The following is a 13078-nucleotide window of genomic DNA, read 5'->3' on the forward strand; positions in this document are numbered from 1 at the left end:
GATGCCCTGCAGAATATAAAAAAGGATATGGACACGGCGAAATCTTTGGGATCACTCAACTATCGTAAGGTCCCATTTAAAGGCGCTTGTGGCAGAGGTTTCTCTTCATATAGAGGCAACACCCAACAGAGATATTCCTCTCAGTCTTCACAGTCTTGCAAGACTCAATATTCAAATCAAAGGCGGGGACAATCAGCTTCTTACTCTCGCCAACCTCCATGTGGACGTCAGAACCGTCAGGGACGCGACAACACCAAGAGACAATAGCGGCCTCCTGGCTCTACCTACTGTTCCTCCTCTCCCAGTCACATCAGTGGGGGGCAGGATTTCATTTTGCCTGAACAGCTGGAAGTGTATAACATCGGACCAGTGGGTCCTGAATATTGTTCAGAGTGGCCATACGTTGGAGTTCCAAGACCTTCCTCCAACGAGAGCTCCGGGCGCTACCCGCACAAAACATCTGGGACTGCTCCACCTCGAAGCCCACCAATTGTTCCTCAAGGAGGCAAGAGAACCGGTACCTCTCTCTCAGAGGGGCAGAGGTTTTTATTCCAGGTTCTTCCTGGTTCGGAAGACGGCAGAGACTTGGCGCCCCATACTAGACCTACGAGAGCTCAACACTTATCTCATCAAACTCTCTTTCAGGATGGTCACTCTCCAGGAAATTCTTCCTCTTTTGAACCCAGGCGACTATTTGGTGTCTCTGGATTTAGAAGATGCGTATTTCCACATTCCAATACACCCAGCTCACAGACAATATCTGCGATTCACAGTGGGAAAGAGCCATTTCCACTTCAAGGTGCTTCCGTTTGGCCTTCGGTCTGCACCTCGAGTATTCACCAAAGTGTTGGCACCAGTAGCAGCTTTTCTACTGAAACAATCCCTGGAGGTTTTCCCTTATTTGGACCACTAGCTCGTCAAGGCTCCATCTTTCAAGGAAACCTCTCAAGCTGTTTCGACTTGCATTCAGTTGTTCAGTCACCTGGGCCTTCAATTGAACAAACACAAGTCAGTTCTACAGCCCTCCAAATCCACAAAGTTCCTTGGGGCCATTTTACACACGACGCAATGCACAGCTCGTCCTTCAGAAGAAGGTCAACACAAGTTGATCATATCGGCTCGCCAACTGGTCCACAAGAAATGCCTTTCAGTCCGGCAATACAAGTCCCTGCTCGGGTCGATGTCATCCTGCATACCATTAATACCTCATTGCAGGCTGCGAATGTGTCCTCTGCAGGAAGAACTAGACAAACAATGGTGCCAGGCAGAGGGATCCTTCAACGACAAGGTGTTGGTGACACCAGAAATGAGAAAGGCATGCGAATGGTGGCTAGTGCAGGACAATATCGCACAGGGTCTGACGTTCAGAGTTTTACCATACCCTCTGATCATGACAACTGATGCCTCTTTGGAAGGCTGGGGAGCGGTTCTCCGAGAGCTTCAAGTCAGCGGGCACTGGAGTCCAGCTCAGCGTCCGTGCCATATAAATTTTTTGGAGCTCACGGCCATTCGTTTGGCTTTGCAAGCTTTCCTTCCCAGAGTCCGAAATCATACAGTGCTGGTCCGGACGGACAATACGTCGGCCATGCACTACGTCAACAAGCAAGGAGGAACGAGATCGCAAACTCTGTCCACAGAAGCTCAGAAGATCTGGGATTACGCGATTTTACACAACATCAACTTGAGAGCCGAACATCTGGCAGGCTCACTCAATGTCAAGGCGGATGCCCTGAGTCGCCAGACAGAGGTGAATCACGAATGGGAGTTGAATCAGTCCATTCTGGAGAGTGTGTTCTCGGTCTGGGGGACACCTACCATCGACCTTTTTGCCTCTCGGGTGAACGCCAAATGCCTGTTTTACGCAAGCAAGGTTCACCATCAGGAATCCCTGGGGAACGCCCTTTCGATGGCCTGGTACAGCGTATTCTTTTACGCTTTTACGCCAATTCCCCTCATTCCTCGAATACTCAGGAAAATGAAAGCGGAACCATGCAAGATGATTCTCATTGCACCAGCTTGGCCCCGGCAATTTTGGTACACAGAACTCCTTCTACTATCCCAAGCTAATCCGATTCGCTTGCGAACAATTCCTTCCCTATTGTCGAGGAATCAAGGACAAGTTTACCATCCGGATCCGAAATCACTGCACTTGACAGCGAGGCTCCTGAACACAGAGTTCCGTCATCTGAATCTCTCTCAGGAATGTAGAGAAGTTTTGTCCAAAGCTCGAGCACGAGCACTAATAAAACTTACAAGGCTAAATGGAAGAGGTTCTGCCTATGGTATCAGAGACAAGATCTCCATCCTTACAAATCTCTACCTCATCAGCTTTTGCCACATATACTATCATTGGCAAAGTCTGGGTTGGCGCATTCATCTGTCAAGGTACATCTTGCAGCCATATCGAGGTTTAGGCGCAGTTTTTCAGGCCCTTCCTTATGGTCCTCTAGGATTGTTAAACAATTCTTGAAAGGCTTGTTTCGAATGTACCCTCCAGTTCACCCTCCTCCACCAGTTTGGCAACTCAATCTTGTCCTGGCTCAACTCATGAAAGCTCAGTTTGAGCCGGTGCACAAGGCGGACTTGAAAGTCCTGTCTTGGAAACTTGCCCGCCTCTTAGCTCTAACATCGTCGAGAAGAGTGAGTGAGCTTCAAGCCCTCTCCATAGTGCATCCATTCCTGCAATTAAAAAAATATGTACTTATCCTTCGCACCAATCCAAAATTTATTCCTAAGGTGCCGTCTGAGTTCCACTTGAATGAACCTTTGATTTTAAAGTCTTTCTTTCCGCGCCTTTCAACGCCTGCGGAACGCACATTACATTCTTTGGATGTTCAAAGATGCTTAAAATTCTACTTAGAGCGCACACGACCCTTTCGGAAATCATCCCAATTGTTTGTGTCCTACAGCGCACCACGGAAGGGGTTTCCTTTGGCAAAGAGTGGCATTTCTCGCTGGATCTCCAATGCGATTCAATTATGCCATCAGGAGGCCGGCAAGCCTTTGGACAGAAAAATCTGTGCACATTCCACAAGGTCTGTGGCATCGTCGGTGGCTCTTTTCTCTGGAGTCGCCATTAAGGACATATGCAGGGCAGCAACGTGGAGCAGTACACATACCTTCACGAAGCATTACTGCCTGGAGTCTGCAGGACGAGACGATGCGGCTGTTTGTCAAGCAGTTCTGCGGAATCTGTTCCATTGAGAGGTGAGCTTTCCCTACAAGCCCTCCATCCTGGTGAGCACATTTTGTTTTTTCTTGTTTGCTATGCTATAAGTTCATATCCTTTATGGTTATGTGATGCCATGTATCTACAAAATGTGTCTTGGTTATTACTGCTAGCTACTCTGATACAAAGCATGGGAATCTATGAAAGTTCCAATACTGGGGCAAGAAAACAAGTTACTTACCAGTAACTTTGGTTCCCCAGTATTGGTAACTTTCATAGATTCCCATGCGCCCACCCTCCTCCCCTGGAAAAGCTCAGTTTTTGACAGAGATGTGGCAGTTTTTTCACAACCGCTACGAAAATCTGAGGCTCTGAGCTCTTTCAGGAAGGTTCTAGGGGGTGAGGCTGCTCTGATTGGTCCTGACAAAAGTTTAGTCTCTTTTACACAAAGAGGGTGATAGGATAATAAAGGAGATGAGGCCTAGGCCTATATTTACTCTTTTGTTTCTATGATTGTGATACTACCGAGGCTCCCATTCCGACGATGGGGAATGATACAAAGCATGGGAATCTATGAAAGTTACCAATACTGGGTAACCAAAGTTACAGGTAAGTAACTTGTTTTCTTCCAGAAATGTAGAAATATGGATGGCAGATATAAGCACCACTTCTGGCTCCGGGCTTATAGGATCAGACTGGGACAAAAAATAAGCCTGGGAACACAGTCAGACGGGGGCATAAAATAGGCATGTGCACAAGGCCAGACTGGGGCTGAAAATAGGCACCCAGTAGTGAATTCAATTATTTTTTAAAGTGCCCATTGTTTATAAATTGGGTTCGTTTTAACTTGTAAAGGCGCTCTGTTTTGGACTTTGCAATTCACAAAATACTGCATTGATTTGAGCTTGCTGCAGGCAATATTTGTTTTATTATCGGGGAAAAGACAGTAAAAGCCGGCCCAGCAGAACTTGGAGACCCGCAAGCGGCTAAAAAACCAGCCCTCACACTGACCATTCAAAAAGGCCCGTCGGTCACTATCTGATTGCCCAATAGGCCAGTCCAATCCTTCTGGGCTGTTAAAGTAGTGTTTCTCTCTGTAAAATATTCCTTTCTCTCATCGTGATTTGACTCATCTCCCTGGAGCCTGAGTGAATGGTTACCTGTTCTTGCTTTTGTTCTTTGACTGAGCTGGTGCCGTGTTAACTCCTGGTGTGACTGTTTACATACTTTAGCAGGATAACCCAATCCCCACTCTCTGCCTCTTTGGCCTCTCATGGGAGGTGAGGCTGTGCATTGGAATCCTTGCAGTGCTTCCATTTAATATCTTCATTTCAGCTTTATTGACCACTTTTGGAGTCCTGATTATTTTGTAAGAGCGTTTGCCCGACTTCGAAGGGAGCTTGCTTAAGTTTAAAAGTTTTCAAGAGTAGAGGTACTTATTTGCATTCATACTCGATGCAGCTTCTCTAGAGAATCTATAATTGTGCACAAATCAACTCAGAAGTACTTGGATAAAGGGACTGAAGCATGTCTTCTCTCTTTTCGCTAAATGTAGACTGGGACAAATGTCTCTGGGTATTTAACAATTATCTCTTGACAGGTGGGTATTGAACTCGTATGATTGTAATGTTTGATTTATATTTTTTTGCGGTTATCTTAAATTCACCACTTAGGTGATCACTTGTATGAATGTAGACTCTATATCAGTGCCATCTGGTCATTTTAAAAGTGTTGGGATGAAACTCTTTTCTATTAATTTTATTCCGCAAAGCAAGCTGAACTGGCTAAAAGGGGGAATTCGGTAGGTTGGGTTTGGTGATAGTATGATGAATTCTCCCTGTGAGAAATGCTTTGAAAAGTGGAGTTGAATGGTGCATTTTCAGCATGTCGCACAAAATACTTGGCAAAAAGCACTGTCTGCCTCAGGTTCACCAATGACAGTCTTCTGGCCCCTTAGACCTTTTCTTCTTCTATGTTCTTTCTTTTTCCTTGGACTGCAGACACGCATGGTAAAATACAATCATTGCCATGAAAAAACAGGTTTTGGTAAAGTCAGTTGTATAAAGGCACTGCCCCACAAACCAGATGGATAATAAATCTTATGTTTGTAGGAAGATGTAATTAAAGATAGTTGAAATGAAATTTCTCTGTAACCCTGATGTTGTAAGGAGTTTTGTTTAACATTGTCGCCACACACTGCTGACAGCCTATCATATATAAAAGTAATGTCTTATTCTTCCTCTCTCTTCACTGCTCGATCTTCACTGCTCTATCCAGCTCATCACTGCTGTGGTGACCAAGAATTGGAAGGAGATTGTGCAGTCCTGCGATTTACAAAACTGGAGGGAGGCTTTAGCTGCTGTATTAACTTATGCTAAGGCAGATGAATTTGCAATGCTATGCGGTAAGTATTGGATATGAGGTGCTAACTCCTTTCTTCTCTCTCCTCTAGCCCTTCCTCAACCTCCTCACAAATGAGTTTGCAATAATATTTGTAGCATATGCTGCAACTCTGTGATTGTTGTAGATTATTCAGAGAACCTTTGTTTTCCTGAGGAAACCATTGTTTTCATTAGATTTTCAGTGGGACTCCAATAATGTATGTATAATCAGCTGGAATGCTTCGGTGTGTCCATCCAATACTTGACAGGGGTTAGCTCCTTCCATTCCAACCTTTCTATAAGCCAAACGTGGAAAGATGTTCATTGGAAGTAAAAGAGTTTTGTGACCATTTCTGGAGAGCGGCACTCTGAAATTCCACCCTATATTTTATTCATTTAGTCTACCAAATTGGCTTGTTATCTACCTTACAGGTTTCCCCTCAGGCCAGTATGGCAGTCAAAACTGACTAATGGAAAGAGCAGTGCAGAGCAGCATCAAAGAAAAGTACTCATTAGCATATCTTCACAGTAAGCAGATAGAAGTTTCTTTGGAATACTGCTGTACGTCAGTGAGCGCAGCATTCACTCCTGTATTTGGCTTCCCCCTAGAATAAATGGTGTTAGCAATTAGGTGTGAGGGAGGGAGTGCATGGCTTATTGAACACAATATGAAAGTTACCATGGTAGAGCTATAAACCATATGCAGATGTGAAGTAGGTTGGCTATACCTATGAACTTTATCAGTAATCTACTTTTTCTGCTTGCTTTTGACATCCTCATGATAACACAGTTGGTCCCTCAATTCATATTGCCTCCTGACCAGGCAAAATAAGGGGTCCTCTGCAGCTGGTCTTTGTTTATGGCTAAAAGGATGATATTGCTGTGATCAGCTGAAAATAATACACCATTGTCTTTTTTGCTACTAGTCAGACTTTGGCTGTTTACTGTGCTTTCGAGCTTGGAGGGTAGGACAAACACCCCAGTGTTAGATGATAAACTTTACTCACTCTTACAGAAGTCATTGCTTGACAAAATATGCTGAGCCACCTTTGAAAAGAATAAGAGGATAAAACATAAACATGCAAGACGAATTCTAGTAGCCGGGGAGCAGAGAGTGTTAATATACTTAACGCTGGTATACAAGAGTGATTGATAAACTTAATCTCCCCTGCATTGCCTTATTTGGGACACCCCACTATACACAGCATTGTAATAACTTATTGCTGGGTGGACTTTTATTTATTTATTGGTATCGAGAACTTAATGTATATACTGTAGTGTGAGCAGCATCTTGGTCTCTGCTGTTACAGTCTGAATTAGAGGGAAATATTAATCTGAGACCCTAAAAGTCTAGACCACAAAGAACTGTTCTAGAATCCAGCAGCTACAGGGGATCTCTTAATGAGGAAAAGATATTGCAGGCCCATGGAACCACTTGGGACTACGTGTGCCGCCTCAATTTAATAATTAAAGTTCCCTTTCAGGCTGTTGAGATGGGATGAGGTGAAGCATTTATTATTTTTCCAGGTAAACAGTGCTTTTGAAGGCCACAGTTTTATCAGACAGCAGCACACGAGTGTCTGAAAGCATAGTATTTTACCTAGAAAAATTTAACGAGTGCTGTTGTCTTTCTGTGCTTCAAACCGAGATGGCGGTCACAAGAGTGCTTTACAGCATAATTTCTCTTCTCAAAGAACAAACGTCCAGCTTAACCAAATTCTATCTCTGCTTCAGATGGAGTGCAGAGGAGTGGGTACAAGCTCTTTTTAGTACTCTTTAAGCAATCTTCGTTTAGGCAACTGGGCTCTTCTCAACTTGAAAGGTCCAGCCACATCACACCAGCTTTGTAGGGTCTCCACTTGCTTTCAGTTGCTCAAAAGTCCACATTCAAACTCTAAGTGTAGGAAAGTGGGTTTTCTGTTGCAGTAACCCCCCATTTTATGCCGGATTACTGATGCACTTTGACTTGATGTCCCCTGGGTCCCTGCCAATCAGGTTCCAGGGCCTGTGTTCTTTCCCAAAACTGTACCTTTGAACCCCCAATTGGCACCTTTCTGGCCACATGTATGTCCCTTGTAATGGGTACCATAGGTACTTTGACCAGGGAAGGCCAGCACGTATTATGCCTTCATTGGAGGTCCTGTACCTCAACACATACTGCCCTTGCAGGCTGCGTGTTTTGGTGCAGAGAAAAGTGAAGTGTGCCAGCAACCCACTGCAGTGTTATAGGTAAGGCACCCCTCTAGCTGGGTGCACTATACCACTGGTGAGGGTATAGTTGCATGAGCACTGTACCCCTACAGTGTCTAAGTCCATTCTTAGACATTGTAAGTGCAGTAAAGCCATAAAAAGTATATGGTCTAGGAGTTTGTCATTACAAACTCCACAGCACCATAATGGCCTTACTGAATTCTGTGAAGTTTGGTAGCAAACTTCTCAGCATAATAAACTCACACTGATTAGAGTTGCCCCCTGAAAAACAACCAGCCTCAGGTGGGGTCCCTGACTGGTAAACATCAGCCTGTCGACACAAGACAAGTTTATGGACCCCTGGCGTTGGAGACTTTGCTCCCTGAGCCCAGAAACAAAGCCTTTCCCGGGAGGAGGTGTTCACCCCTCACCTAGGTCAGGAAGAGATGTGTAACAGGTGAACTTCAAAGGCTTCCCAGATGTCGCCTTCAGCCTCTGCACGGAGACCCCCCAACCGCCAGTGACCCAGTAAGGTGAAATCTGACCTCAAAAGGTACCGCTGCAACAGGCCGCCCTGCGCCCTGTAGAAGAGGACCTGAGGTGCACCTATTCCCCGAGCCCTCCAACTTACCTGCCCAGCTGTTGGTTCTTCCCAGAAGATTCCTGGACCGAGCCTCCAGTCAGAACCCCAAAACTGTATCCTCCATTGGAAACAACATGGGCACCTGGCGCCAAATCAGCACCCTGCACCCTGCTGCCCCTGTGCCGCTGTGGGTAGACTTTGTGTGCTAACCTGGATCCCCCCCCCTTGCCCTGAGCTAAATCCTAGGAGCTTTGCTCCCACATCAAAGTGGCGTGCCTGCGAGCAGCCACCAACCGGAGGCCACCTATCTACCTTTAGATAACATTGGGCATCAGCACTCTGCACCATGGGGGAACTCTGGTTCTCACCCCAGAAATCCAAACCCCAAGACCAAATACTTAACTTAAAACTAATAACCTAGTTTTCTCCCATAGGACTGCAAAGTAATTTCAACTGTTTCTGAACATTTGGCTTACCTGTATCTACATTTAACTGTATTATCAGAAAAGTACTATTTTTACTTACCTCCACCAAGTCTGGCTTGATTCTAAAAATAAAATACAACAAAGAAATATTTTTTTACATAACAGTTGGTCAGAGATCAGCCTTCGAGTGGGTGAAATCATTTCTTGCCGGAGTGTGTTCAAAAAATGCTTAACACTACCTTCTGCTAAAGCCTTACGGCTCGCCCACACTACCTCAAATAGAGAGTAAGGTATTATCTACTTTTCCCTCTGCCTACCCTTGGGGTTCCACTGGACTCTGTGCACACTATACCTTACTTTGGTATAGTATATACAGAGCCAGCTTCTTACATTGGTGGATCAGGGGTGGGTTTATTGTATCTCTTGCAACACCATATACCCTGGACTTATACTTTAGCAAACCATGCCATAAAGTACTTGTAAATGCTACAGGAACTAGTTAAATATTACAAATCCATCAGTGCTTTTCTTATCTGAATATGTTGAGAGCAGACGAAAGGCATTTTTATTTAGCATTCTGGCAAAATTTTAAATATTAAAACAAGAGTCAGGTCATTCTGTATTCAATTCCGATTTTATTTGGGTTTTTGAGATGGAGGCTCTTGAAATGAAAACCTTATACTACATATTAAACAGTGTCTTACGTCGCCATGTTTTACTGCAGGGCTCCCCACTAGAAAAGTTGAATATTTTATTTTTCTTTCAAAACCTCAGATCTCCTCGGCAGTCGGCTTGAAAATGAAGGGGACAGCCTTTTGCAGACTCAGGCTTGTCTGTGCTACATTTGTGCTGGCAATGTGGAAAAATTAGTTTCTTGCTGGACAAAAGCACAGGATGGGAGCACCCCATTGGCCCTTCAGGTAAGTTTCTGAAACAGGGACATTCCTGCGAATTGCCTTTTCTGGTCAAGCTGTTCATTTTGAAAGACATACGTAAAAGGTCTCCTACTTGTCATGTGATACAAGGCAACATTTCCGTAAGAATTACTCTGATCTGAAAGAAACAGGTTAGTATTAGATTCCTTACCTTAGAATATCGCCAGGCGTCAGACTGGATCTGGAAGTTTTTGCGTAGCAGTACCCTTGCGCGTCGGTAGGCGTCGTCTGCGGCTCCACGTCCGTCGTGGGCGCCATGATGACGTCGTCGGAGTACTTAGACGCCGCCTCCGTGCGCTGACGTCAGCTCTTCTTTTTTCCGCGCCAGCAGCGCAGATCCGGAAAAAGTGGTACCTTAGTCAATTTTTTACTAAACTTTTTACGATCCCTTTTGATCATTTTCGAGTCTTCGACTCTGAACGGTGCCGGTAGGGATGCCAGGTTTTAAACCCTATGAGGACTGCGACTGACTGATGTCGGTAACCGACCCTCACCGCCGGTGCCTTCACTGTCTCGCCGTCGACCACGACTGCCTAGGCGGGAGCGGTCCCGCAATCGGCTCGAGCTCCGGCAGTCGGCCCCGCGCTGTGAGAGGTCCCGGTCCGGACGGAGGTCGAGGGACCGGTCGCGGGGTCGGAGCCATCATAGCTCCGGGAGTCACCATCACTCTTCAGGCTCGAAGTCGTTAGGTAAGCAGAAGAAGTCGAAGAGACGTCATCGCTCTTCCGACTCCCCCTGACGCAGCCGGTGGTTCAGGTGACACCGCCCACGCGGCTCCGTCTGAGTCGTGGGCATCGCGGCCTGCCCCATTCCCTCCGGTCCCTGGGCAGCAAGCGACGCCGGAGGAGATCGAGCGCTTCCTCGTGGCCATGAGGTCCCACTCTCCTCCGAGGGGCTCCGCGGCACCTACGGGCCCAGCGGACCCGTCTGGGGGCCCTAGCGGGTCGGGTGCTTCGGCCCAGACGCCGGCGTGTGCACGGCCCCGACGCCACCGACGCATTCAGGCCCGGCGCCGCAGGGCCCAGCTGGATCCGGATCCGGGTCGTCGCCGGTTGACCTAACGACCTCACAGTCCCTAGGGTGTCACCTCCGCCTTCGGGCGACGCCGTCCCCGATGCCTCCTTCGATCCGGTTCCGGCATCGGAACGGTGCTGCTTTCGACGCCGCGTGGAGAGTTCTACTTCAATGAACCAGCCCCATCCGTTGACAACCCTGATTTTCAGGAAATGGGTGATGAGGAGTATTGGGAGGGGTCTGAGGACCCTCTGACACGTGAGTGTCAGTCCCAGCAGGACTGGACAGGTGAACTTGGGGATGCCAGTGGTCTGGACACTTCGCCAGACACTGGTTTTGTCTCACCCCCTACCGTGGCTAAGGAGGAGGGGGCAACCTACAGTGTGGTGTTGACGCGGGCGGCCAGGGCCTTGGGCCTTGAGCCTTGGGCCTTGAGCTCTCCGTCACGGCCGTGAGGACTAACTTCCTCACTGAGGTCCTTTAACCACAGTCAAGCTCGGCTGAGCCTCTGCTGCCGTTTAATGAGGCCTTCCTTTTGGGCACTTGGTCCAGGCCTGCTACAGGCCCGCCTGTAGATAGGAACGTGGCCAGACGCCACCGCCCGGCCCCGGGCAACGTTTGTTTCCTATCCACCCATCCCACCCCGAGAGCCTGGCCATCCAGGCCTCCACCCTCCCAGACCGCATTCTCGTCAGCTCCGCCCGATCGGGAATCCAAGAGGTACGAGCAATACGGCAAAAAGGTATTCTCCTCCCTGAGTTTTGGACTGCGGTCTTCCAACACAGCATGCCTCTTGGGCCGCTACACCCACTCTCTGTGGGACGCGGTCTTGAACGTGCTGCCAGAATGCCCGGTGGAGGTCAAGGCTAAACTCGCCCAAACCCTTGCGGAGGGTCGAGATGTGGCACGTATTTCCATCGGTGTGGGCTGGATACCACCGACTCATTGGGCAGGGCGATGGCAACGACGTTGGCGATTCGTCGCCACGCCTGGTTGAGGTCCGCCAACTTTTCGGCTGATGCCTTTTTGGCGACAAGGCAGACCATGCGCTTGAACGTTATAAGGACTCCAGGGCTACGGCCAAGTCCTTGGGCCTCTCGGCCCCGTGCCAGCAAACGGGTGCCTTTCGCGGCCAAGGAAGGGACGCCCCCCCACACGCGCTGCCAGCCACGCACCGCAGACTAATTTCCAACGCAGTGGCGGCCGTGGAAACCGCCGTGGAGGCGGTCGGGGACAATGGCGAGGCCAGTCCACACCTACCCCCGCAGCATCCGCCTCAAAACCCTCCTAGTCCGTGCTTTCAGGCCCATGTGACGCCAGTGGGGGGCAGGGTTTGCCATCACCTCCTTCACTGGCGCACTGTCACATCGGACAGGTGGGTGCGGCAAATCGTCCAAAGGGGCTACTCCCTCCCCTTTGAGGCAACCCCTCCAGCCATGCCACCGCAATACCACCGCGTGTCGGTGAATCACTTTAGACTTCTGCAAGAGGAAGTTACGGCCCTCTTAGCCAAGGGGGCCATTGAGCGCGTTCCTGGGCCAGAAGTAGGGTGTGGTTGCTACTCCCACTACTTTCTGGTACCCAAGAAGGGCAAAGGGGGCCTACGCCCTATCTTGGATCTACGGAACGTCAACGGCTTCCTCCGGAAGGAGAAGTTAAAAATGCTGACACTGGCTCAGGTCTTGGCTGCCCTGGACCCAGGAGACTGGATGGTAGCGTTGGACTTGCAGGACGCTTATTTCCACATTCCCGTCCTGCCGGCCCACCGGGGCTACCTGCGGTTCACGGTAGGCCACAAGCACTTTCAGTTTACCGTGCTCCCCTTCTGCCTTACCAGCGCCCCACGGGTGTTCACGAAGGTGATGGCAGTGGTCGCAGCTTATCTGCGCAGGTTAGGGGTTTCAGTCTTCCCCTACCTCAACGACTGGTTGTTGAGGGCGGGCTCGCCCCAGACAGTCGTCAGCCACCTCCAGACGACGGCAGATCTCCTGCACCAGCTGGGGTTCTCCATCAATGTGCAGAAGTCACATCTGTGCTACTCCCAGAAGCTCCTCTTCATCGGGCGGTTCTCGACTCGGCGCAGTTTCGGGTTTATCCTCCCGAACAGCGGGTTCGGGATATTCAGACTTTGATTCCGATCTTTCAGCCTTTATCCCGAGTCTCGATCATGTTGACGCTGCAGCTTCTGGGGCTGATGGCCTCCTGCATCCTTCTGGTGCATCACGCTCGATGGCGGATGCGGACTCTGCAGTGGGGGGTGTGTGTGAACAAAAACCCTAGGCAGTCAACAATATGGCAAACAAGTAATATAAAATGACAGCAACAAATTAATACATAACAAAGTAAATTAAAATTGATCATGATTTTAATAGAAACAGATA

General features: G+C 48.4%; 1 protein-coding gene across 4 annotated transcripts in view; it reads left to right on the top strand.

The window, feature by feature from the left end:
- SEC31A (SEC31 homolog A, COPII component) overlaps positions 1 to 13078 on the top strand; it is a 256619-nt gene that overhangs the window by 214115 nt on the left and 29426 nt on the right. For all 4 annotated transcript variants that reach the window (XM_086961994.1, XM_086961992.1, XM_086961993.1 and 1 more), the window contains exons 17-18: positions 5447 to 5573; positions 9523 to 9668. In XM_086961994.1, coding sequence (XP_086818120.1) covers positions 5447 to 5573; positions 9523 to 9668 — 273 coding nt within the window. The remainder of the gene's footprint in view (positions 1 to 5446; positions 5574 to 9522; positions 9669 to 13078) is intronic.

This window comes from Lissotriton vulgaris, chromosome 3_1, assembly GCF_964263255.1.
Source record: "Lissotriton vulgaris chromosome 3_1, aLisVul1.2, whole genome shotgun sequence".
In the NCBI taxonomy this organism is placed as follows: Eukaryota; Metazoa; Chordata; class Amphibia; order Caudata; family Salamandridae; genus Lissotriton; species Lissotriton vulgaris.